Below are 24988 nucleotides of genomic sequence, written 5' to 3' on the forward strand. Positions count from 1 at the left end.
GGCGCGCGTCCGGGGTGGGGTGCGGGGCCGGGGTCCCCGCCGGGTCCCCGCGGGCCGCGCAGCCCCAAGTTCGCCGGACACTCGCGCAACTTTTCCCGGGCTCCGGGCGCATCCCTGGCTGGGAATGTGGCCGAGAACGTCGGGGAGCTGGGCGAGGGACCGTCCTTCCTGGGGCGCCGTCCTTTCCGGGGGGGGTGCCTGTCCTTTCACCCTCCCGGTCCCCCCACAAGTCCCCTTCCCGGGCTCCCACGAGGACCACCCGCCACGGTGCCAGCCCCAGAACCGGCCACACGTGAGAAACGGGACATCTCGCCTGGCCGGGTTGCACCCGCGGAGCCCGAGGCCCCGGGCCCTGCTGCTCCCCACCCCCACCCCCTCCCACCCTGCGTGCCCGCTGGGCACACAGACCCTGCTCTGGCTCTTTCTGCTCTCAGGCCCTACAGCCCGAAAGCAAGAGGGAGAGGTGGCCAGCCGGGCCGAAGCCTAGCAGGGCACTTGTTGCTGGGGACACGGAGGGAGGATGGGCCAAGTGGCCTGCGGAGGGGCGGGCAGGTGGGGTTCACAGCCGACCTGGGCAGCGTGGGATCCGGAGGGCAGTGCAGGGATTCGGCAGGGGGAGGTGACAGTTTCTGAGTAACTCACTCGTTCCTGGTGCATTTCCCTGGAGGTCAGAGGGGACCTACTTAAGTGACAGTTGGCCTGATCCCGTGCTGGGGGCGGGGCAGGGCCCCTGTGGAGCATTCCCCAGCCCCATAAGGGCTACCTGATGGGCTCTGGCCCTGCCTCCAGCGCACCCCAGACGAGACCCTAGGGTGCCCCAGGGTGGGCTCGGCAGTGCCCACTGTACCCCATTGGGTCTCCCTCAGAGCCTGGACCCAGCTTCTCTGGGGCCCGAGAGCTGATCTTAGGTGGGCAGGACTATGTCCTCCCAGAGTGTCCAGACTGGAAGAGGAAGGCCTCTGGGTAGGAGATGGAAGGGAAGACATTGGTTCTGGGGTGGCAGGGAGTGGGACAGGGCAGGGCTGGGAACCAGGAGACTGGACTCTCGGAGTTTTTTTTAGTCCTTTGGACTTGGTGTGTGCTGTGTGACCTCAAGCACATTACGGAACCTCTCTGAGCCTGGGGTTTTCATCTGTGTACAGTGAAGGGGCCGGGGAGCTACAGAGTTCCTTCCGCTCTGGGAGTCTTTGATTCAAAGGCTCCCTGGGGACTCCAAAGCGCTGCTCCCTGCTGCCTGGGGCTGGGGGGGCAGACCTGGGGCGCCTGTCCCGCAGGTGTCTATCCTGCCCCCTCCATCTCCTCAGATCCGGCGCCGGAGGCCGACCCCTGCCATGCTGTTCCGGCTCTCGGAGCACTCCTCGCCAGGTAGGCCCCTGGCCTGCGCCCAGTCACCCCTTCCGGGGGACAGCAGGGGACAGAGCTGCGGCCCGGGAGTGGGTCGGGTCTGGGGGCCCAGCACTGCCTGTGCCATTCGCTGACCGGCCCCCCAGCGCCGGGAGGGGACGGCTCACTTTCCTCCCCATAACGGGTTCTTTCTCTCGCTGCTCTCTCTGCCCCTCGGTGCCATGTGCCTGTGGGCTCCACAGAGGAGGAGGCCTCCCCCCACCAGGTGAGTCTCCTGGGCCCGAGGGAGGAGGGACGCCTGGCCCTTGGGGTGGAGGGGACGGTGCCAGGTGCCCAACACAAGGTGCCATGCAGCGCCACTCCCAGAGGGCACATTAGCATATAGTGGCACCTCTAGGGCCAGGCCACCATCGGGTCCTCTTCCTCCTTCGGCGGGATGAGTGCGGGGAGGGGAGGGCCAAGCCCCAGGGGCCCCTGAACCCTCTCTTGCCCGCAGAGAGCCTCAGGAGAGGGGCACCACCTCAAGTCCAAGAGACCCAACCCCTGTGCCTACACACCGCCCTCGCTGAAAGGTACCACCTCCGCCACGCGCCCGGGGTCGGAGGGGGGGGGCAGGACGGGGACGGGGAAGGGCTGACACTGCGGGAGGCACAGCTTCCGACTTGGCCACCAGGGCTGTCAGAGTCCCGCCTGCAAGACACAAGGTGCCCGGCAGCTGAAAGGGCAGCGGCAGCCTTGCAGCGGGCCGTGGGGGAAACGAGAGGGACGGCTGGCTCCAAGGGACAAGAGCACGGCCCAGTCCGCATGTCCCTAAGCCAGTCTGGGCCGGCCGCCCCCGGGCAGGGCCCCCACGCCCTGGGCCGCACCCGGGGTGCACCAAGCCACACTGCTGGGCACGGGGGCACGCTCGCTAACACGCCCTGGGTCGATTCGCAGCACCGGAGCAAGGAAAGCTTGGGTTAGAGGGGTCAGAGGAACCAGGGGCGGCAGGGCGACACAGGGGCTTAGGGGCCCAGGCCTGGTCTCTGGCCAGGGAGCCACGGGAGTCACAGCTGAAGGAGAAGGGCGCTGACTGGGTGCCAAGGGCCCCCCTCCTACACAGCCCCAGGAGCCAGAGCAGGGCCGAGGGAGAGGTGACTTCTCAGGAACATGAGGGACAACAACTGTCCCCTGGAGCCTTTTTGAGGGGTGCTGGGAACCAAGCCCGGTGTGTGCTAAGCACATGCTGTACCCGGCCACACCCACAGCCCCTCTGGCTCCCGGCGTGGGGTGGGCTGGGGTGAGCAGGTGGGAGGGGGAAAAGCATGACCGTCTACTTCTGTGCTGGCCTTGTGGCGCTGAAACAGAGGGATTTAGCCGGGTGGGGTGGTCCGCCCCTGTAATCGTAGTACTCAGGAGGCTGAGGCAGGAGGATTGATGGAGTTTGAGACCAGTCTGGACTACACAGTGAGTTCAAAGCCAGCCTGGACTACATATAGTGAGACCCTGTCTCAAAACCCAAAAAGAAAAAAGATAAAGGGAGACTTGGTTTAGGGAGGCGTTCAGGGCCCCAGAGATGGAGAAGCTGGAAGGGACAGTTGTGGGAGGGACGGAGAGGTGGATCCCGCAGGCCCAGTGAGGCCAGAGGAGGCTCACGGCGTGCACACCCTTCGTCACCACGGCTCACGACTGCTGCTCTCCCGCAGCAGGCCTGCGGCCGCCACCTCCTCTCACCCCAAGCACAAGGGCGCCTGGCACAGGAGGCCCTGTCCTGGGGACTAAGGACCCTGGGGGGAGGGTGGACCACGCCAAGCCTTCACTGGGGGCAGAGGTGGGCGCCAAGGTGAAGCTCTGCCGAGTCCCCAAGGCCAGGGCAGGGCAATTTATTGCGCTTTTATTGCCTGGGTAGCCTGCCCAGGGCCGGCAGGAGGTGCGGGCAACACAATGCGTCCTCTGTACCTACCCCCGAGTTGGCAGGAGCACGGGGCCCTGTCACTGCCCTGGAGGGTTCCAGGCTGGATCGACCCCTGGCTTGGGAGGCTGGGGAGCCCGGGGACTGCCAACCGCACCCGCTGGGCCGGGGCTGTGCACTCGGTGTTCTGAGGGTGCACTCTCTGATCCCACCAGCCTCGTGGCCCCTCGCCACCAACTCTGCCCCGACCCCAGCCCATCCTCCAACCTGGAGTTTGGGCCCCTCATCCGGAAACTTGCCACACGGCTCCTTCCTGGGTGTGCTTGGAGCAGGCCCCTGGAGTGGGGTGTTGGCAGCTTTCTAGGTCAGCGCAGAGGGAGCTGGGAGCTGGGGATGTGGGTCAGAGATGTTGGGGGCCACACCAGAGCAGGTCACTTCCCCAGGCACAGACGTTCCTGGCCATGGACAATGGCATCCTCAGTCCCAGGATCCATCCCAGCCTTGGAACCCGCAGCAGGGGCTGCGGATGGGCATCTAAGGCTGGGTGGCACTGTGGGGGTGGGCACAGCACGGTGGGGCAGGATCCGAGTGAGCAGTGAGCCCTAAGCAGACTGACACCCGCCCCTCCCCACACAAAGGAGCGGGCGAGTCTGCCGGGGCTGAGCTGGTCACCATGGGCTGCAGTCCTGGGTCCTTGGCGAAGCCCCCAGCCAGGGAATGCCAAGCCGCTGCTGTGCCCGTCTGGACTTGCCCAGTCTGGTGCCAGGCTCCATGGGGCAGCGTCTCAGGACAGCTTAGAACCAAACTCGAGGCAATCTACCCCCTGCTGCTGCTCCCGCCCGAGGGCCTGTAGCGTTTGGCCTGGAACTTGGGCCCAAGGCGGTGGCCCGGAGCCCGGGAGGCAGAGCTGGGGCTGCTGCCTGGGCCCCGCCAACCCTGCCTCCCCGGGCCCTGGCAGCCGTGCAGCGCATCGCGGAGTCTCACCTGCAGACCATCAGCAACCTGAGCGAGAGCCAGGGCTCGGAGGAGGAGGATGAGCTGGGGGAGCTGCGGGAGCTGGGGTACCCGAGAGAGGACGACGAGGAGGAGGAGGAGGACGATGAGGAGGAGGAGGAAGAGGACAGCCAGGCTGAGGTCCTGAAGGGCATCAGGGGCTCTGGTAAGCGGAAGGGGCCATGCCATGACCACGAGTGTCCTGCAGACCCGTCCTGGGGCACTGTGCTGGCCCTGCAACAGCGCAGGGGCCTCCTCGTCCCTGCCCACGGGGTCCACACAGTGGCCTCATCTGAGCCTTGGGCTTCTGCCATTCTCCCTCCCCTAGTCTCCCTCCCCTGAGAACTCCTCTCTTCCCTGAGCATTAAGGCAAGGCCTCGTGCAGTTTGAGACTACAGGCAAAAAAAAGTATTTCTAAGCTAGGCCTGGTGGTGCACATCTATTATCCCAGCACTTGGGAGGCTGAGGCAGGAGGATCTCAGTGAGTGCCAGGACAGCCTGGGCTACACAGTGACTTCAAGGCCAGCCTGAACTAGCGAGACTGAGCTAACGAGACCCTAGCTCACCCAACCAACAAGAAAAAAAGACTTCCGCCCATGACAGTGAGGCGTCTGGGAGCCTCAGTCAAGGAGGAGCGTCAAGGAGGAGATTGGGAGAGAGGACTGAGGGAGCCCATTCCCCCACCACTGCTTCCATTTCTGAGCCCTGGACATGGTCTCTTTGGGGCTGATTTGCCCTCTCCAGAACCTGGGAACAAGCTCCCCTCTTCTTCCTAGGAGAGGGTGGGAGGGTGCCCTCTAGTGTCCACAGCGAGAATTTAGGATTTAAGAACCTTGGACCTCAGTGGCCTGGGGGGAAGTGGGCAGGGAGGGGACCAGGACCTGCAGAGAAGGCCTCAGCCAAGGGTCCCGGATCCAGACACTTCCAGGAGGGTCCCAAGAGTTTCTGGGCCAGAAGCATTCACCTCTCCCATGGTCGTTTCTGCAGGCCTGGCTGTGGGAGGCTGTGTGGCTTCTATCCCTCCTGGTACAGGGTGACCTTGTCCCGTCATTTATGGGAATGACAAATGGTTGATCACTCTTACACACACACACAAACCCTTGACACATTCTGCCCTTCACCCTAACAAGATGGCTTGGGTCTGCACCTGAGGGCTAGAAGACAGCAGAACAGGTGGAGAGGAGGTGAGAGGAGACTGTCCCCTGGGACAAGCAGGAAGGTACTGGGTCACATGACAAGATTACCAAGGGAGCCAGGCATGATCATGCACACCTGTAATCCTAGCTCTGGGGAGGCTGAGGCAGGCGGATCCCTGCAAGTTGGAGGCCACACTGTGAAGATTCGTCTCAAAAGACAAATAAACCACTATGCCATGAAGCCTCCGCAGGCTTGGCCTCAGCCACCAGACTTAGCTCTTGCTTCAGGACAAGCAGACGACACTCACAGCTAGCGTTTTTATTCCTTCCTCCCAACCCCAGCAGGGCAGAAGGTAACCTGTGGCCAGGGTCTGGAGGGGCTCTGGGAGCGCCCACCCCCTCTGGATGAGCCCCAGAGAGATGGCAGCTCCGAGGACCAAGGCCCAGCACTAACTGGTAAGGCTGGGAGTGCGGGACAGGGAGGCAGCCGGGGCTTGGAGGCTGGACCAGGCCCTGAGTCCCCCTATTCTTGCCTTGCAGAGCCGGGGGAGGAACCCCAGCGCCCGGGCCCCCCTGAGCCTGGCACATAAGTGCAGCTCCGCATCTTCCAGGAGGAAGTGGAGGGGGCATCGCTGCCCCAGAAAGCCACTCTGTCCCTGCCCTATCCGGTGCCCTTTCCTTCCCTGCTAGGGCTGCAACTTCTAGAAGACTAAGGCTGGTCTGTGTTTGCTTCTTTGCCCACCTTTGGCTGATGCCCAGAGTCCCTGGTGCCCGTCCTCGCCAGTCCTTCCTCCTCTCACCCGACGGGGCGGGGTGGGAGGAAGCCCACGTTGGAAAATTCAGGAAACAGAAACAAGGGTTTGCTCTCCACAGTTCCACTCCCCAGATCCTCTCCCCTGGGCACAGGAGACCCACAGGGCAGGACCCTAAGATCTGGGGAAAGGAGTGGTGAGAACGTGCGGGTGCCCTTAGATCCTCTCCGCCCTCGCTTTCCGCTGGACTCCGAGTCACCGCCCCTCACCAGCGTCTGCCAGGCCCCGGGACTCAGATCTTTCTCCGTACACAGCTTCCACGTTTGGAGAGCTCTGATCACCCCTTCCCCCGCTGCGTGCCTGGAAGATGGACTGGCAGGGGCCGCTTCGTTGCGTTTTGTTTGTGCTTGATGCCGGGAATGCCGCCTAGTACACGTCTTAGAGGGGACACAGGCGGGGGAGCCAGGCGCTCCTGGCTCCCCTCCCAGCTACTCTGTCCCCCTCCCCTTCTCTCCCGACTCCAGGCCTGAATCCCTCCAGTGCTGTAATAAATCTTTGTAAATAACTGTGCCGAGACCTGTCTTTTCACAGGGGAGGGAAGAAAAGCGGGCGATGACGAGGTGTCCGGACACAGAAGGTTGCAGCCACAACCCTCTCTCAGACCCAACTTCAGCGCAGCCGCACTCCGGACCTTCCGCGGGCGCTCAGGGGGCGGGGCCGGGGCGGGGCTCCGCCCTACGCAATTCCCGGCTTGCTCTCGGGGCGGGCTTAGGGGCGGAAGTGGCGCCGCCAGGCGATCTCCTTCCGCTCGGAGGCGCTGCCGAGGCCGCGGGGCTGGACTGCGCCAGGGTCCGGAAGAGCTAGGGCCGCGGCTGCCATGGAGCAGGTGGGTTCTACAGCCGTCCCGGGGCCCCAGGGGTGGTACGAAGGCGCTCTCTCCCCGCCGGATGCCGCTTCACCGCCCGGTGTCCGTTCCAGGTTCCGTCCGACCTGTTCGCACGCCCCCCGCGTTCTGGGTTCCGCCCCCTTCCTCTGCTCGGCCGAGCTGCTTCTGGCGCGAGGCTCGGGTTCGGCGGCTGCGCCCCGGAGACGGCTCGCTAGGGCTTCCGAGACCGACCGGGGAGAGGCGAGGGGGGCTGCATCTGGGCATCGCGGGAAGTTGAGGATCTGCGAATCAGGGGAAAACCTCCTCACGTCCCGTTAGGTCTGCGTCTTAGTGTCGTACGCTGGCTCCCCGACTTGCTTGGAAATGGCTAGGAGTAACTTTGTTTTGTTTGTCTTTTTGAGACAGGGTCTCATTATGCAGCTCAGGCTGCCCTTGGACTCACTTTGTAGCCCAGGCTGGCCTCGAACTCGCAACGATCTTCCTGCCTCAGCCTCCCAAGTGCTGAGATTAAAGGCGTGCAACACCACACTAGGCCTTTCTTTTCGCGGGGGAGGGTGCGGGGGGAGTAACTTTGTGAGCCAAAGCGCTGTTGACACCACGCTGAGTGCAAGAGGCGAAGTCCTGGCGCCGACCCCGGGGACGCCCCCGCCTCCCGAGCGTCCCCCTTGTCCGGCGCCCCGTCTGAGCTCTGACTCCAGGGATCCCGTCTGTTCCCCAGGCTTCAGCTCTCCTGCAGTAAAGACCTAGGTCCGCATCTTGGTGCCGGGGCCCCACAGGCCGTGCAGCTGCCTATGGGACACATCCACCTCAGCGGCGCCCACAGGCTACAGCTGAACCGATCTCCCTGCAGATCCATTCTTCCCGCCTTCCACTTCCTCTTCTCCCTCGGTTTCCACATCTAAGAGGTGACCTAGCAGCAGCTGACTTCCGGAACCTCCGGTCTTTCTCCCTCTCCTCTGTGTCCACCCTCGTAGATGTATTTTGCCAGGACAACTGCTGTAGGTTCATAACAGCTTTTGTTGTTTGAGACAGGGTCACACTATGTAGTGCAGGCTGGCCTGGAACTCAGCGATTCTCCTGCCTCAGCCTACCTAGTGCTGGGGTCACAGGCGTGCACCACCGCACTGGCTTTAGTAGCAGCTTCTAATCACGACTTCGTGCAACCCAGTCGCCCTACACTAACTCTTGCAGGCCTCTTAGAACACAAATCTGACAGTCACTTCCTTTATAACTCTGCTTGCTTCTCCTGCCTCAGCCTATTTTAAGAGGCTGAATCCTGCGGTTCTTAAGTTGGAGTAATACAGCGCCTTGGGGTTTTCTCAGCTCACACCTTGCTGTCCACGTTTCTGCTCCCTTGGACACAGCAGCGCTCTGTCTTCTCGAATTGCTGGGCTCCCTTCTGCTCACTCTTCAGACCCCCTCCAGGCAGCCTTAGCCTGGGTCCCCTTCTCCAGCTCTGGGGCTCACTCCCTCTGTCCCTGCAGCACTGTGTCCCTAACAGCGCAGCTGGACATGCAGACCCCCGAGTCAGCCTGCCTGGCTTCTCACATTGCCCTGCAGCCTCGGTGGAGTCAGTGTCTCAGTCTCTCCCTTCGAACAGCAGAGAGTGATGTGCCTGCCGTGTGGAGCTTGGAGGGTTAAGTGAGATATGTGGAGGGGTGATCCTGCCAGGCACAGGAGTGCTGGGTCGCTAAACACGGTTACCGTGGCACACACAAGGACAGTCTGGACAAGCTGCTGCAGCCACTCATCCTTGTAATCCAGCTCCTCCGGAGACCGAGACAGGAGGATCACAAGTGGGAGGCCAGCCAGGCATCTGAACGACAGTGTAGCTCAAAGTAAAATTCAAAGGGGGGGCATGGGGGTGCACGCCTATAATCCCAGCACTCGGGAGGCTGAAGCAGGCAGGAGGATCGTTGCAAGTTCAACACCAGCCTGGGCTACAAAGTGAGCTCAAGGCCAGCCTGAACTGCATAGTGAGACCCTGTCTCAAAAAGACAAAAAATAAAATAAAAATTTTAAAAGGCTGGAAGGTAACTTGGGTAGAAATGTGTGAGTCCCTGGGTTTAATCCCCAGTTCTGCCCAGAAAACCCCAAAAGCGCCTGGATTAGTTATGACTTTTAATTTCGTAAGCTTCTTTTGTGTGTGTGTGTGTGTTTGAGACAGGGTCTCGCTATGCAGTTCAGGCTGGCCTTGAGCTCACTTTGTAGCCCAGGCTGGTCTCGAACTCACAACGATCCTCCCGCCTCAGCCTCCCGAGTGCTGGGATTACAGGCATGCGCCCCCACGCCCGGCTTTCGTAAGCTTCTTAAGGGCAGTAGATGCAGCTCCCTTCTCATTCTCTCCCAGAGCCGCAGAGCCTGGCTCTTCGTCAGTAAATAAAAACACCCGGGCTTGGGCTCGGGCGGGAGATCTGCATTTATTCTTGAGGATTCGGGGTGACAAAGGCCCAGACCCGACGTCAGGAGAACGCACCCCTGTGGGTCTGTTCTGAGATGGCTCTGGGAGCCCAGTGGAGAGATGCCAGAGGTGGCTCTGCAGAGGTGGTGACCCTAAGAGGCTTGGTTCCCAGGCTTTTTACTGTTGTGAGGAAACACCTGGCCTGAACAACCAAGGTCTGGGAGCCTGGTGTTTGGGGCTGGGCCTTGCCTGACCCTGGCTCTGTCTGCTCAGCCCTGGCGCTGGGTGAGCCGTGCTGTCGCCCATGCACCCCAGCACGCGCTGAGGACCTGACCTCCGCAGCCCCATCCTACCCGGCGGCACTGAGGGCGCGGCGGGGCCGCGGGGGGTCGGGGTGGTGGGGTCCCGGAGCAGCGGTTCAGCGGGGGCGGCGGGGCGGGGCAGGTCTTGTTAGGGCGCCCGGCCGAGCCCTGTGCGGAGGAGGAGCCCGGGAAGGATTCGCCTTCGGTTTCAGCTCAGCTCTCCTTCCTCTTCCTCCCGCGCAGAAAGCAAAGGCGGAAGGGGGCCGCGCTGGCTTCTCGAGGTTATTTCACTAAAATACCATCGGCGTGGCGCCTCCTCTCCTCACACTTCTGCTTCTCTGGGAGCGCGCAAAGCTTCGGTGGCTGGGGTGGGAGGGGCCAGAGGCCAGCGGTCCCCAGGCCGAGGACCGGGGCCGCTGAACCCGGGTGGCAGGAGAGCCCAAAGGTGCCATCCCTGCTGGGCCCCGTGAGGTGAGCCGCCCACCCCCCCGCAGCAGGACCCCGGACCTCAGTGTGCAGCGCGCAGAGCTGTGCCCACCGCGGTCGGGGGCAGCTGTGCAGTCTCTCATCCTTTCCCGTCCTGCGTCGGGTTCTGTCTTACCCCCATTTTCCAGGCCAACAGACTGAGGTCCAGAGAGCCTCAGGGGCTTCCTCAGGGGCGCACAGCCTCAGAGGGAACAGGCTTGGACTCTTGGTTCCAGGTCACATGCTGACCCCTGCGCAGACGTTAGATCCAGAGGCAGCTGACTCCTAGACATGGCCGTGTGGGACGGAGTCCTGCAGGACTCGGTGGCCTGGCCTCGAGGGCTCAGGAGAGCAGTCAGGGAAGCGCAGGTCTCGCTGTGGGGTGGGGACAGCTGAGTCAGAGTCCTGAGGGGCCAGGCCAGCTGGAGGTGGCGGGGGAAGCTGTCCAGGAGGTGACATTTGAACTTCCACCCCAGTAGGAGGCAGTGGCTGCAGGTGAGGAAGCAGGCAGGGGAGGCCCAGAGGGGAGCCGGCCGCTGTGGGTCCTGCGCCAGCCCGTGGTCAGGAGAGGGGATCGGAGCCCCAGAGCAAGACTGCGGGGTCCCTCCCTGCCCCTTGACCCTCGTGACGGGAGGGGTCTGCCTCACCTGGAGCCTTCTCCTTGTGCGTGGGGACTTGGGAGGGAAATGGGGCGGCACCTTGCCTTTGGGTGCCCAGGGACTCAGTTCTCCTCAACTCCCAGCTGTGGAGGGGCTGTCTGGGCTTACAGCAAAGAGGTGTCATGAGTGTCACATCCCCTGAACATCCGCTGGGAGCCTGGGTAATGTTTCTCGCCCTGGGAAGTCCCTGTTCTCCTACAGTTTGTGTCTGAAAGATACCTCTCAGGACAGGGCTGTGAGGTTTGGGAGGCTGAGGCAGGAGGATCGCTGGGAGTTGCTTCCTGCCCTGTGTGCCTCCCCATTACCCTGGGTATCGATGGGCTGTTTGCCTGGGAGCCCCAGCCCTGCCCTGCAGCCCTTGGGTGCTAGCAGCTCTCTGTCTGGAGGGAAAACAAGGCGGGAGTAGCAGCTGACCGCCACAAAGCCACAGCCGTGTCAGGGGACTCTAGGCCCTGCCACCCCATGCGTCACGTACCCCTGACACTGAGGACCTGATGCTACCCCTCGCCCTCTGCCCAGAGGAGGAACCCGAGACAGAGACTAAGTGACCGGGAAGGTGGGGATCCAGGGCTGGGCCCTTCTTCTGGCTGGTAGCCCAGTTCCTGCTCGGCTTCACGGAACCCCCTTAGTACTGCGCTGGGGGCCCCGGGGACCCCCCCCTGCCACCAGCACCGTGGGAGCGTGGGGCTAGGACGACATCTCCTGGGGTTGCAGAGCTGCCCTCACATCAGGAGATGGCTTGGGGAGCCGCACACCCTGGAAAAGTTTGTCCTTTCTGGATGTAGCTGACACAGCCCGGGTCGAGCTCCAGCTCTTGGGCACTTCGGCCTAGGTTGGGGTGGTGTGGGGTGGTGTGGCTGGCGCTGTCCCTGGCGTTTCACAGGCCCTGCTGTCTCGTGGTGCCCACACAGACCCGCTCAGGACGCTGCCCCGTTAGCAGGCGAAGCAGCTGGGCCTGGCCCGGGAAGTCAGTAGCGTTCGGGTTGCAGACTCGCCGTGGGCAGGAGCTGCAGACAGGTGACTGGGGCCTCTGGCCTGGGACCCCGGTGCTGGCGAGGGCCCATCGTCCGTGCCCCTTTGACCCGTGGAAATCGGGAGCTGGGGGATGGGGAGCTCAGTCCCTGGTATAGCCACCCCGGTGTTGTATTCTGCACCCCTGACCCAGCGCTTGCCCTCTCGGACCTTAACGAAGAGCAGCCCAGCCAGGCGGGGTCCGCACCAGGCTCACCTGCGGAGGCCGAGGGCAGGCGGCGGGGCATCCCTGGCAAGTTGTGGTCACTGTGGACTGGGAGGCGAAGGCGCTCCTGCGTTGCTGCACTCAGTGTTGCCCCAGGTCCCTTCCTGTGGCCCTTCAAGGCGCAGCGCGGGCTGGGTGGGGTCCTCGGGGCCTGTCCCTGCGCGTGGCTGGAGTCTGCTTTCTCCGGGTCCCACATCCGTCTGACTCTGAACCTGGCTTGTGAAGCAAACCTGTTCCTTTTCTGTGCTACAGCTGCCTTGGTCTGTGGCCGGGAAGCCCCATTATGGGCGCAGAGCCCCTGCGTCCTGGGGCCGGAGGAGAAGCCGGGGTGGGGAGAAGTCTGTGCCCAGTGCCCTCCACCTCCCGGAACCGGGGTGCCCAGGCCCCTGACCTGCTCAGGCCCCCAGATTAGCACCCCCCAGCCCAGGGCCGCAGAACCCGCCTTGCGCCCTGCCTCCTGCCCCGCCTGCCGCCCTCCTCTGCTCTCCCCAAGCCTGTGAGCGGCTCCTCTGCCCTGCCCTGGGCGCAGGCTTCACACCACCACTCTTCCCTGCACACCTCTGCGGGTACGGGGAGGCGGTGGCAGCCGGCTGGGCTCGGCAGGGTGCCGCTGGGGGGCTGGGCGGCCGGCCTGCTCTCTCCAGCCTCACCCCTCTGCTTCCTGCACTGCTTCCTCCTGGGAGCCACCAGCCTCTGCCCCCCAGCCCGGGCCGCCGACGGGCCAGCTGCAGCCCAAGGGCAGTGCCTGGGTCCGCTGGCGCAGTTCCCAGGCCTTTAGAAGTCACCTGAGTGAGCCACATTTTCACCCTGACCTCAGGGAAGCCTTGAAGCTGGGCGTGGTGGCACACACCTGTAATCTTAGCACTCTGGGAAGCTGAGGCGGGAGGATTGCGAGTTGGGGCCCAGCCTGGACCACACGGTGGGACCCCGTCTCACAGAAAAGCAGGGGTGTGAAGGACTTTGTAAACCCAGCGACCTCTCCCAAGAGCTGCAGAGGCTTGCTGACCCCAGAACTCAGCCCCGGCGCTCCGCCTTCCACAAGGGGATGCCGAAGCCCGGCCCCTTCCTCTGCTTCTGCCCGAGCCCCGAGCCCCCTGCCCGCACCCTCCGCGCCCAACACCTCGGCTCTCAGCCCGTGGGCGGCTGGGCCTGTGAGCGTCGGCTGGTACACTGAGTGCATCTCACGCCCAAGCCGCTGCCACCGCGGTCCCTGCCGGGGAGGGAGGGAGGGAGGGAGGACAGCCAGGAGCCAGGGCAATGAAGCGAGAGCCTGCAGGAGCTGGGGGACAACCAGGGGTGGAGGAAGGAGACGGAGCAGAGGCGCAGAGCGAGGCCAGCACAGGGAGAGGACGCAGCCCTGGCCCGGAGACGGGAGCGCCGGGCGTGAACACAGCAACTCCCACGGCGCTGTAAGTGCAAGCTGCGGAGGGAACGGCGACTCCTCACGGACCGCAGGTGCAGCCTGACCCAGCCGCACTGCCTCCGGGCCTCGTCCTGGAGGGGTCCGTGCGCCAGGTGCTCCGGGTGGCGAGACAGAGCGTTACACATCCAAGCCCTGTCCCCGTGGTCCACCTGTCACTGAGGCATGGGGCCACCGGGACTAGCATTGGCCTCTCATACACAAGGCTAGGTTTCATCTCTAGTGCTACCAAAAAAAATCATAAAATATATGTGGACTGGGCGTGGTGGCGCAGGCCTGTGATGCCAGCACCCAGGAGGCTGAGGCAGGAGGAGCAGCTCGAGTTCGAGGCCAGCTTGGGCTACATAGTGAGACGCAGTGTCCTTAGAAAAGACGGCATGCGAGGGTTCAGGGCAGACGGCGGGGCAGCCGCGGGAGCCGGAGAGGCCGGAAGGCTCAGGAGTGGGCTCTGCCGTTGCCTCGGCTTTGGACTTCAGCCTCTGGAACAGTGACACGGTACATTGTGGCTGTGCTGAGGCTCAAACCCAGGGCTTAGTGCATGTGGAGTAAGCAGTACTGAGCTACGTCCCCACCCCGAATTTCTGGTAGTTCCTTTCCCTTTTTTCTTCTCTGTTTCCCTTTTTCTGTCTTCCTTCCCTCCCTCCCTCCCTGCCTTCCTTCTTCCCTTTACTTCCTTTTCGATGTTACTGGGATTGAACCCAGGAACTCCGCGCTGAGCTACACCCCCAGCCTGTTTATTTTTTTAATCTTCAGACACCCTTTCCCTGAGAATTACCCAGGCTGGGCTCCCATTTACGTTTATCCTGCCTCAGCCTCCCAGAGTGCTGGGATTTCAGACCTGTGCTACCACACCTAGCTCAGATTCTGTTTTAAACAAACAACAGTAAAAAGACAGCCATGAGAGAGGGATTAGAAGGAAGAAGATACAAAGAAAACTCACGGGGAAAGTTACTTTGTGAAAGCTGCAGAAGGGCAGGAAGGCAAACAGGCCTGGCCGGAGGCAGGAGGCCATTAGAGCTAAGGAAGTGAACTGTCGCCAGCCTCGGAGCTGTGACCTGTCACGGTGCAGGATGTGCAGGGCCGCGTGCTCCGCTGATGGATGTCCAGCTCCGTTGCCGGAGGGCTCTCGCGTCCCTCTGCAGCTGGGCCCGGCTCCCATGCCTTGGAAGTCTCCGCAGAGACTTGTCACGGGGACCCAGAGCAGGTGGTGTTGGGGTGGCCTTCGGTTAGTGTCACTGCCTCTCCTGTCGGTGGGGCTTTAGGGGCTGACACCCCACCAGCCATGAACTTAGCAGGGTTTAGGAGGGGTGTGTACAACTCCAGAGACTTAGCCCGGTGTGGTTGCGTACACTTGGGAGGCTGAAGCAGGAGGATCATTGTGAGTTTGAGACCAGCCTGGGCTACAAAGTGGGCTCACAGCCAGCCTGAACTGCATAGCGAGACCCTGTCTCAAAAAAAAAAAAAAAAAAAAAAGACTCCAGAGACTGAGCCCTCGCCAGGCTGCTGTGTTGGGCACCTTGGCATCGACCCCTCCTCCTGCCCCTGCCCAGGGCACAGGGCCACCTATAGCTCTGCGAATTGGTGGAGCGGGAACCCCAGGCCTGGGGGCTGCAGGCAGGGACAGCTGGGGTGCAGTTCCTGTTGTTGTTAGGCGTTGTGACTGTGCGGTGGTCAGCGCACCTCTCTGAGCCTTGCGTCCCCACTGTGACTTTGAGGAGCCGTCCTGTCCTGCGTGGTCGTGAACGTGGCCCTGACGTGGAGGTCGGGCAGCTGAGCGGCAGGCGCCCCAGAAGGGCGAGTTCTCATCTGCGGTTCGCCGTGCTCCCCTCTGCGTGCAGCGTTTGCCCGGCTGTCAGATTTGAAGCCTGGGTTCTGTGCCACGCATGGTGCTGGGCACGGGGAGACAGCAGTGCCCAGCGGGCTAGAGCCCCCGGCTGTGCAGTGGACGTCCAGCTCTCGAGAGGGGGTGGACACAGCAGAACAGCCAGGGAGAGGTGTGGGGTGGTGCGCGGTCGTCTCAGGGGTGCCACGCTGCTGTGCCCGGCGGGGGGGGTGGGCAGGTAGAGACATTCCGGACAGTGGGGACAGCCGGGGCCGGAGGCGGGGCAGGGCAGGGCAGCCCCATAGAGGGACCCTACAAGGCCAGCACGTGGCATGGGTCGGAAGAGCTGCGCAGAGGTCACCCTCGGTCTGGTGAGGGTGGCCAGGACCGGGCCGGCAGCGGCTGGCGTGTGCTTTGAAAAAAGCCCTGGCTGTGCCACCATTCGGAGCAGGGCTTCCTGGGCAGCAGGAGAGGAGACCCTGCCTGGGGACCCCGCGCCTTCTCCTGGCTGGGGCCGCGGGGGGTAAAAGGTTCCAGGGTGTCCCTGGTCCGAGCACAGTTGCCAGGGCCCGGGGTGGCGGGAGGGGGAGCCCCAGGGAATGTGCTTTGTGTGGGAAACAAAGAACAGAGCCCAGGCCTCTCCCCGGGGCGGGGACAGAGGCTGTTGACGGCCCGGGCGAGGCTGAGCCCCAGGGCGGGGCCTTGGCGGTGGCCCAGGTACCCTGGAGTGGGTTGGTGGCCAGTTGGGGGCCCCAGGGTGAGCCCTGGGGAGGGGTGGGAGCAGAGGGTGCTCAGGCCCCTTCAGGGTGGCGTGCCTGGGGCGTCTGGGAGCGGGTGGGGTCTAGGACTGCACTGCGGGGACCGAGGAGGCTTGGTGACCACCAGGACCCTGACTGCCCCTCGCCTCGTTCCCAGCCCTGCCGCTGAGGCCCTGATCCTCACCCACCGCGGGACCACCAGGATGAGCAAACTGCCCGGGGAGCTGGCCCGCGACCTGGAGCGCAGCCTGCCGGCCGTGGCGTCCCTGGGCACGTCGCTGTCCCACAGCCAGAGCCTCTGCTCACACCTCCTCCCAGCACCCCCAGAGAAGGCCCGGGCCATCTCCGACGTCCGCCGCACCTTCTGCCTCTTCGTCACCTTCGACCTGCTGTTCATCTCGCTGCTCTGGATCATTGAGCTCAATGTGAGTGGAGCACAGCCAGGCGGGGGGGGGGGGGTGGTGTCACTGGGCCTCAGTTTACCCACCTGCCACGTGAGCGGGCCACCTCTCCCGTGGGACAGACAAAGCCCTAGCAGCTGCTGTCACCTTCCGGGACAAAATGGGGTCACGGAGCTCCAGTCCTTGGGCCTGGGCTTCCCAACCATGTGACGCGCTGCCCCCTGGTGGACGCCCTGGGAAGGGCGGTGGCGGGGCCCCGTCCTGGCCTGCTGAGACTCCCGGCTTGTTCTAGCTCTGCCCTGTGGCTTCAGCTCCTTTCTTTCACTCAGCAGCACGTTTCGAGCCCTGGCTGGGTCCTAGGCCCTGTGCTAATCACAGGGGTGCAGTGGGGAGGGAGAGCAAACACCCCCACTTCCCCACTGCTCAGGTTTTGGTGAGATGCAGCCTAGCCACCTGGAGACAGAGCTGCCTCAGCCTGCAGGGGCCACACCTGGGCCGAGCGCCGCGGCCGTGACCCTCACCCCGCAGCATGGGCTCCCCACTTTTCTGGGTGGTACAGGCCCTTCCTTTAGGTCCCAGGCTTGGGTGACAGGAATACAGAGCCTGTTTGCTTGCTTGCTTGGGTGTTTTTTGTTGTTTTTTTTTAAGTGGGTCTTGCTATGTTACCCAGGTTGACCTTGAACTTGGGAACTCAAGCAGTCTGCCTGCCCCAGCCTTGTGATTCATGGGGACTACAGATGCAGCTAACAAAGCCTTTTTTTTCCCTCCTATACTGGGGATTGAACCCAGGGCCTTCACACTAAGCTGCATCCCCAGCCCTTTTTTTAATTTTGAAACAAGGTCTTAAGTCACTAAGTTACAGAGTCTGGATTTGAACTTTCCATCCTCCTGCCTCAGCCTCCCAGAGCACTGGGATTACAGGCACACGACACCCCACCCAGCTGACAGTACCCTTCTTGATAGAAGTGAAATTTGAGGAAGGGGCTGGCTTAGAGACCCAGGACACTTTGATGCTGGTGTGTGAGGTCTGAGGGTGAGGGTGGGCAGCTGTCCTTTTGCAGCAGAGCTGACCCGCATCAGCGGTGTGACAGGGCCACTGCGTGGGGGACTTGGGAGCCAGGCTGCGGAACTTCCAGGTCCTGGGATTCTCCTTTCAAAGGTCCCAGCTAGCGTCCAAGCAAACGCTGCAAGCCCCACCCTGCGTCCAGGACATCCCGCATAACAGGGGCTGGGGCACTTATGAGCCCTGCAGCAGTGACTTGCCTCAGGGTGCCAGCTCTGCCCGCTTCCTGCCTACCAGAGTCTCCCTGCGGAGTGCGAGAACCTTGCCTCCAAACTGTTTTCTGACGTGAGGGAAACTTTCACAACGCTGGGTTTAACCAGAAGTGGGATCACTCTGTGTCACTCGGCAGGCGCTTGAGGGGAGTGCTACCCATTTCGTTTTATTTCTGCATCCAGGGTGGGTGCAGTCTGGCTCTCTGGCTGGGTCTGTGCTGTGCGGGGCATGCAGGACCCTGGACGTGTTCTGTGACCCGTGCAGGGCCGGGCAAAGCAGGGACCAAACCCTCCGCCATGCCCTGCGGTCCTGTGGGTATGGGGCAGGGGTCAGCTCCGGGTGGGGGAGTTCAGCGGGGCGGGAGCCTCTCTCAGAGCAGGAGGAGGGCTGGGCTGGGTGCCGGGCTGGGGGCTCCCCCGGCCAGCACAAGAGAGGGGGTGTCAGACAGCACGGGCGCAGGGCGTCTTAGAGGTGACCCACAGAGTGGGGTGTGGAGGGCTGTTGGGGTGTCTGAGTCTGTCCAGACTGCTGACCCTGCCTAGCATGAGTCACCCTCAGCTCTTTAGGGTCCCCTGGGACTCAGGCTCAGTACCCTGAGCGTCTGCGTCCGTCCTGGGCCCCCAGACTGAGATGACCTGCAGGAGACCAGACGCCCGCATCCAGGTGGCTGCGAAGGGTCCTCCTCGGGGTTCCTGGGCCGTGTTCCCTGTTTTCTCCCCTTTTCCAGGGGCGCTGGTGCTCCTCCTCTCCAAGGAAATGGCTGCAGTCTCCAGGGTCTCAGGGGTCGGGTGCTGTGGTGGGTGGGGCGGGATTACTGAGGGGGGCTCTGCTGACCCCCAGCGAAGCCTGGCAGATTTTGCTCATTAAGCACAAACCTGCTCAGAGGGTTCACCCACTGGGCCAGCCCCCGAGGTGGACTGAAGGGAGAAGCAGCCACGTGGGAGCAGCTCCTGGCCTGACCGTCCGGTGCCCGCATCTCCCTCCCTTGCATGAGGCCTCCAGGGCAGAGCACTTGAACCCGGCACCACCCTCCGGAGCTGCCCACTGTCTGCTTCCTGTTTTGTTTCTGATTTTGTTTGTTTTTGGTTTCTGAGACGGGTTCACTGTGTAGTTGAGGCTGGTCTTGAACTCACTTTGTAGTCCAGGCTGCTCTCAAATTCACAGCGATCCTCCTGCCTCAGCCTCCCGAGTGCTGGATTACAGATGCACACCATGGCAGCCGGCTGCTGCTTGAGGAACAGTATTGGTTCCCAGGGTCTCAGGCCTCTGGCTGAGTCCCCTTTGGGTGGTGGCTTAGCCTTGCCAGCCCCTGCTGCAGGTCCTCTGCACTCCCTGTGCTGAGAGGCAGGCAGTGCACAGCCCCAGGCAGCTGCTTCCGCCTGCTGAGCTCTGTGTCTTCTTCCCAGACCAACACGGGCATCCGCAGGAACCTGGAACAGGAGATCATCCACTACCGCTTTAAAACCTCCTTCTTCGACATCTTTGTGAGTGGCCCTGGGGGGCCCCGGAGCTGTAAAGTGTGATCACGGGGCTCTCTGCTTCCTGTAGCACTGGCTTTGTGGGACCAGGGAGGCTCTACTCCTGTCCCCCTCATCTGCAGGGGGTCCCTCAGGGGCCCAGGCGGGAGGGGAGAGACGGGGCCCTGTCCAAAGTCACAGGAGCTGGTCTTGGTGGCATGAATGTCATCGCAGCAGTCGGAGGCTGAGGCAGGAGAAGCTGCAAGTTTGAGGCCAGCCTGGACTACATAGTGAGACCCTGTCTCAAAAAGGCAAAAAGAAAGAAGCCAGTCACATCCAGGTGGTATCAGAAAAGTGCTGAGCCTGCTGTTCTCTCCGGAGGCCAGCGAGCCTCTGCAGGGGCCCTGGAGGTTTGGGACAGAGGGGGTGCCCTCAGTGGCGGGGGCGGGGCACTCACTCACCCCGATGGCACACACACACACACCCCCACCCCGCCAGGTCCTGGCCTTCTTCCGCTTCTCCGGGCTGCTGCTGGGCTATGCAGTGCTGAGGCTGCGGCACTGGTGTGTGATCGCGGTAAGACACCCCGGCGCCCCCCCCCCCCCGGGGTCCCCAGGGCACAGCCGGGGGCGGGGTGGGGAGGGAAGGACCCCTCCCCGCCTCGCCTTCCTCTCCCTGTCCCACCCCGCAGGTCACCACGCTGGTGTCCAGCGCATTCCTCATTGTCAAGGTCATCCTCTCTGAGGTCAGTGGCTGGGGTCTGGCTGGACCGGGGCCGTTGCTGTGTGGTGGGGCGTCTGTCCTTGTCATTGGGTAGCCGTGCGGTGAACCCTACCCTGTGACGGTCCTCGCTGGCCTCCCTGACTCGCTCCCCAGCCACCTTCCTGCAGCCTCACCTCAGGCTGTCCTGCCGCAGACTCAGTCCCAGCCTCGAGGCCCGAGCTGCAGAGGGAGTCCAGCGCGGGGGCGGGTGTGGGCCGGGGGCCCCCGCCACGGAGCTCAGCCCCCCTTCCCTGCACGCAGCTGCTCAGCAAAGGGGCCTTCGGATACCTGCTCCCCATCGTGTCCTTTGTCCTTGCGTGGGTGGAGACCTGGTTCCTGGACTTCAAAGTCCTGCCCCAGGAGGCGGAGGAGGAGCGATGTGAGTGCGGGGTGTGGGGGGGGGCGTGGGGGGGTGTTGTGCGGGGAGGGGGGGTCGCCGGCCTCCTGCCCCCCGTGAGCAGCCTCGCAGAGCGGGGTGGGAGCCCGCGCCATGACTGTCCTCAGTGTGGGACAACGGACGGCCCTCACGTCTGCTCCCCAGGGTACCGGGCAGCCCAGGCTGCTGTGGCCCGAGGACCTCCCCTGTTCCCCGGGGTGCTCTCCGAGGGCCAGTTCTACTCGCCCCCAGAATCCTTTGCAGGTGAGGGCGGCTGGGAAGAGGCGGCGAGGGGGCTGGGTCTGTTCTCTCTGTTCCCGCTCGGCTCCCTGGGGACCGCCACAGCCCTCCCCCCCGCACACTTTGAGCCCCCACATCCTCGTGCTCCTGTCCCGACCCCCCTCGCCGCCCACACCCGCCCCACCCCTTGTCATCTGCTTGTTTCCCCGCAGGGTCTGACAATGAATCAGACGAGGAAGTCACAGGGAAAAGAAGTTTCTCTGCCCAGGTATGGGCTGTGCACGCCCCGCCCCACCGCGCCCCAGGCGCTCTGGGTCTCAGGCCACAGGACCGCTGCGGGCCGGGGCGGGAGTCTGGGGAGAGCATCGCGTGCTGACCGGCCCTGCCTCCCCCGGCAGGAGCGGGAGTACATCCACCAGGGCAGGGAGGCCACCGCTGTGGTGGACCAGATCTTGGCCCAGGAAGAGAACTGGAAGTTTGAGAAGAATAACGTGAGGCACCCCCCAGGAGGCATTTCGGCCCCTTTTCCCGGGGCCTGAGACACAAGTCCGAGGACTGCTGGGGTCGGGGCCACATTTCTGCCCAAGGAGAGGGGCTGGGCCCTGCCTGGGCCCCACTGCAGGCAGCGGCCACTGGGTGGGGGGCATCGTCTCCCCCTTCTCCCATAAGCCCTGTTCCCCCGGCTCCGGGCCCTGTGTCCGTCCCGTGTTTTGTGTCATGATCAAAACAACATTATCTGCAAGGAGAGCTCAGCCCCTCTGTTTGGCCCGTTCCCTTGGGGACCCGCAGGGCCTGGGGACTTGGTTCCTCTGGTCACAGCTGCAGCTTGCTGTCCTTCAACTCGAGATCAAATCTTCCCTCTGCCTTGCCCTACACCAGCCACAGCCACCACTCTTTAGCGGCTGCTGCGATGTCCCCAGCTCGGTGAGTCCTCCCTGCGCCCCAGCCCACCGCCGCACCCCTCTCCCTGCTGCAGGAGTACGGAGACACCGTGTACACCATTGAGGTCCCCTATCACGGCAAGACCTTCATCCTGAAGGTGAGTGGGGGCGTTAGGGGCCTTCTGCTGTGTCGGGCTGCACAAGGGACCCTGCAGGCCCCCAGGAGCGAGAAGGGCTGGCCTCGAGCCTGTGGCCCACCCTGCCCTGCTTTGCTCAGACCTTCCTGCCCTGCCCGGCCGAGCTGGTGTACCAGGAAGTCATCCTACAGCCCGAGCGGATGGCACTGTGGAACAGGACAGTGACCGCCTGCCAGGTGAGCCCAGCCGCACCCTGGCGTGCCTCAGTCTCCCTGTCTGTACAATGGGGGTAGAGTCGTAGCAGCACCCGGAGGAAGCAGTGAGTGTCCGGTGACCAGCCCGGAACCTGAGTGTGACATGTGGGCCTGTGCACGGCACCCCACGGGAGGGGCCGGCCGGGGGTCCCGACGTCCTCGCGCCTTCCCTGGGCTTTGTGGTGCGCGGCACCTCGAGACCCCGTGTGGGCCCTCAGATCCTGCAGCGGGTGGAAGACAACACCCTGGTGTCCTACGACGTGTCGGCCGGCGCTGCGGGCGGCGTGGTCTCCCCCAGGTGAGTGCTGCGCGGCCCCGACCTCCCCCCCCCGCCCCCTGCCGGGCCTCGCTTCGGCGCCCCATGCCAACCCTGCCCCCCAGGGACTTCGTGAACGTCCGGCGCATCGAGCGGCGCAGAGACCGGTACCTGTCCGCGGGCATCGCCACCACGCACTGCGCCAAGCCGCCGACGCCCAGATACGTCAGGTGAGCTGGCCCGCGGGGTCCCCAGCCAGCGCCCGGCCGTGGGCAGAGCCGGGCGGGCGTGGGCGGGCGCTGTGGCGTGGTCACGCTGGGCCCGGGCTCATCTTCCCGCCTGGGGAGGCTGGCTGCCCAGGTTCCCCTTTCCTCCTCTTCCTCCCCGTCCCCGCCACCGCCGGCCTCTCTCTGGTCTTCCTGCCGCCTGCCCTGGGCCCTGCAGGTCCCCGCTCCCGCCCCTGCTGTGGCCTTGGGATCCGGCCGGGTGGGCCCTGCCACCGGCTTGCTGGGTGACAGGCGGACCTGTCCCCTCCGGGTGCCGACTCCCTCGGCCCTGGAGCGGGTTTCCGCGTGCTCGGTGGGGCCGGGAGAGAGTGACAGGCCGAGGGAGGCGAATGCGGGCCCTGCTGCCTCCCAACCGCCCTTCCAGCCGAGGCCCCACGCTGCTCCCCGGCTCGGGCTGGGGCGGGCGGGGAGGGGGAGCTGCGGGCCCTCTCCGGCCGAGGCCCTCCGCAGCAGCGCCTCTCTCCCCAGAGGGGAGAACGGGCCTGGGGGCTTCATCGTGCTCAGGTCGGCCAGTAACCCCCGCGTCTGCACCTTCATCTGGATCCTCAACACGGACCTCAAGGTGAGGACTCGGGGGGCCCTGCGCCTCCCTTCTGGCTGGAGGGTGGGGTGCAGGGGCCCACGCGCCTCCCTTTCTTACCCCCGGTCTCTGCGGCCCGGGCGGTGGCTGCCCCCAGCCCAGCACCCCCACCTGCCGGCACCTTCTTCCAAGCCGGGCTCTGGGCATCGCTCCCGCCAGGCTGAGGGGAGGGGCCGGAGGGGGGTCCGGGGCCGCACTGCGTCCCTGCCCCGGACGCCCCACCGTGCGACCTGCGAGGCGGGTGACCCCTCCTGCCGTCGCAGGGCCGCCTGCCGCGGTACCTCATCCACCAGAGCCTGGCGGCCACCATGTTCGAGTTCGCCTTGCACCTGCGGCAGCGCATCGGAGAGCTGGGGGCCGGCGTGTGACCACCCTGCGGCCAGGCTCTCCCGGAGCCCCGGAGGGGACCGGCCCTGACTGTGGGCAGCACCTTGGCCTCTGCTGCTGCCCTCCGCCCCTGGAGCCACACTGCCAGGCGGGGGCCAGGGCTCAGGAGGAAGCGGGGTCCATCCTGACGCCACACTGTGTCCCCACGGCTGGAGGAGGAAGCTGCCATCCCCACCTTGCCAGGGGCAGGGCCGGAGGAGCCGCGGAGATCTGGATACCAAGGCCAGACCCGGCCCAGGACGGGGCAGCTGGTCCCTCGGGCTGCGGTGGGACGGCCCCGTGTCTGCGTGCTGTCTCACGCTGGCTTTTTTAGTCACCCCCTGGGTCTTGAACCTTGGACCTTTCGCACTGTGGGGGCGCAGGGGAGGGGGGGACAGCAACTCTGCCACTCCCAGGGCCTCCTGGGGACCTTTGTAATGTGAGCCAATTAAAGACATGAACTCAAAAGGAAAAGCACCCTCCAGCACCTGGTCCACAGCCTCTGCTCATCTGAGCGAGGTTGGGGAGCAGCTCTGCCATTCCCTGCCTCAGTTGGCAGAGCTGGTGGTTGGGCAGGGCGCAGGTCACCCCCCAGTGCCAAGGGCAGACAGGCCAAGGGCCATGGGGCTGGCTGAGGGTCAGGGAGGCCAGCAGTGCCCATGGCCATTTCGCCTGTCCCCAGGACTGGCCTGGAGTTGGGGGCATCAGTCACTGGGGCACCTCGGGAAGCCCAGGCCGCCCAGGGTCTGCTCCCCAACCCCTTTTGCCCACCGCCCTCATACTGGGCAGCTCGGGGCCTGCCATCCCGGGCAGGCGGCCACCTTCCTGAGGGGCGGTTTGCGTACAGCCAGCTGGGTGCGCTTTGGTCCTGGCCAGCCGTGTGACCCAGGCAGATCTGCCGCTCAGAACCTCCATTGCCTGCTTTGGGAAAAACAAACTGGTATAAGCCAGGCGTGGTGGTGCACGCCTGAGATCCCGGCCCTCAGGAGGCTGAGGCAGGAGGATCTCAAGTTTGAACTCAGCACGAACAACTTATCAAGACCGTGTCTCAAAAAATAAAAAGGGTTGGGGAATGCCACTCAATGTGAAAGCCCTGGGTTCAGACCCCAGGACCGCAGAAAATAAAACTGGGGCCAGCGCCATGGGGTTGCTGTGGGATTAAACAACTTGGGCATGGTGCCGTCTCATGGAGAGCCGAGTTCGGTCACCTGTTGTCCCCACGGCTCCTCACCTTCAGCTCGTGTCGCTGCCTCCGCTGATACCCTTTCCCGGTCCACTGGGTGACGCCCTCGCCCCTCACCCCATGCCCCGCGCCCTGCGCCATGAGTTCGCGCCTGCACGCCGGTGCCCTCACAGCACCTTTGCCTCGACACCTGGTGACGGCCAGGACACGGAAGCAAGGTCCAGAGAGGCCCAGGCACCGCCCTGCCCACAGCCTGCCCGTGGCCCTCATGGGGTCCGGCCAGGGCTCCGCATTGCACTCATGTCCCCCTTTGTCCCCCTGTGGGTGCTGGGGTGACACTGGGGCCACCTCTCACCCCTGCCCCTCTGCACTGACTGGGCAGGAAAAGCACCTGGCAGGGGTTGGCGCCTGGGGTCCCAGGTGTGGCATTAATGTCCCCTCCCCTGCTGGAGTGGCAGTGGTGGCA

General features: G+C 64.1%; 2 protein-coding genes and 1 long non-coding RNA gene across 6 annotated transcripts in view; 2 read left to right on the forward strand and 1 right to left on the reverse strand.

Moving 5' to 3' along the window:
* Positions 1 to 6682, forward strand: part of Ppp1r1b (protein phosphatase 1, regulatory (inhibitor) subunit 1B) — a 16725-nt gene extending 10043 nt beyond the window's left edge. Inside the window, exons 3-8 of the mRNA XM_013519237.1 lie at positions 1305 to 1365; positions 1587 to 1609; positions 1841 to 1916; positions 4194 to 4394; positions 5707 to 5820; positions 5905 to 6682. Of these exons, the coding sequence (XP_013374691.1) occupies positions 1305 to 1365; positions 1587 to 1609; positions 1841 to 1916; positions 4194 to 4394; positions 5707 to 5820; positions 5905 to 5954 (525 nt within the window). The 3' untranslated portion in view covers positions 5955 to 6682. The remainder of the gene's footprint in view (positions 1 to 1304; positions 1366 to 1586; positions 1610 to 1840; positions 1917 to 4193; positions 4395 to 5706; positions 5821 to 5904) is intronic.
* A 177-nt stretch (positions 6683 to 6859) lies between these two features.
* Positions 6860 to 23813, forward strand: Stard3 (StAR-related lipid transfer (START) domain containing 3). Of its 4 annotated transcripts, none has more exons than XM_005394309.2 (15): positions 6860 to 7002; positions 16224 to 16491; positions 19150 to 19227; positions 19699 to 19776; positions 19892 to 19945; positions 20224 to 20341; positions 20504 to 20602; positions 20791 to 20846; positions 20977 to 21069; positions 21555 to 21617; positions 21737 to 21832; positions 22069 to 22148; positions 22232 to 22336; positions 22862 to 22955; positions 23237 to 23813. In XM_005394309.2, exons 2-15 carry the CDS (start codon positions 16270 to 16272, stop codon positions 23339 to 23341), a joined length of 1341 nt encoding a protein of 446 aa, XP_005394366.1. In that variant the 5' UTR covers positions 6860 to 7002; positions 16224 to 16269; the 3' UTR covers positions 23342 to 23813. The 4 variants fall into 4 exon arrangements, with proteins under 4 accessions (XP_005394366.1, XP_005394368.1, XP_005394369.1 ...); XM_005394311.2 differs by lacking the exon at positions 6860 to 7002 and adding an exon at positions 9404 to 10176; XM_005394312.2 differs by lacking the exon at positions 6860 to 7002 and adding an exon at positions 15937 to 16025.
* On the reverse strand, positions 17889 to 19143 carry LOC106149659. Its single transcript, XR_001235972.1, has 2 exons — positions 18877 to 19143; positions 17889 to 18534 (listed from the first exon to the last, which is right to left on the reverse strand). It is a non-coding gene; the product is annotated as an uncharacterized LOC106149659 (long non-coding RNA).
* Positions 23814 to 24988: the final 1175 nt, after the last annotated feature.

Source organism: Chinchilla lanigera, unplaced genomic scaffold (assembly GCF_000276665.1).
Source record: "Chinchilla lanigera isolate Chin_1 unplaced genomic scaffold, ChiLan1.0 scaffold00050, whole genome shotgun sequence".
Taxonomy (NCBI): domain Eukaryota; kingdom Metazoa; phylum Chordata; class Mammalia; order Rodentia; family Chinchillidae; genus Chinchilla; species Chinchilla lanigera.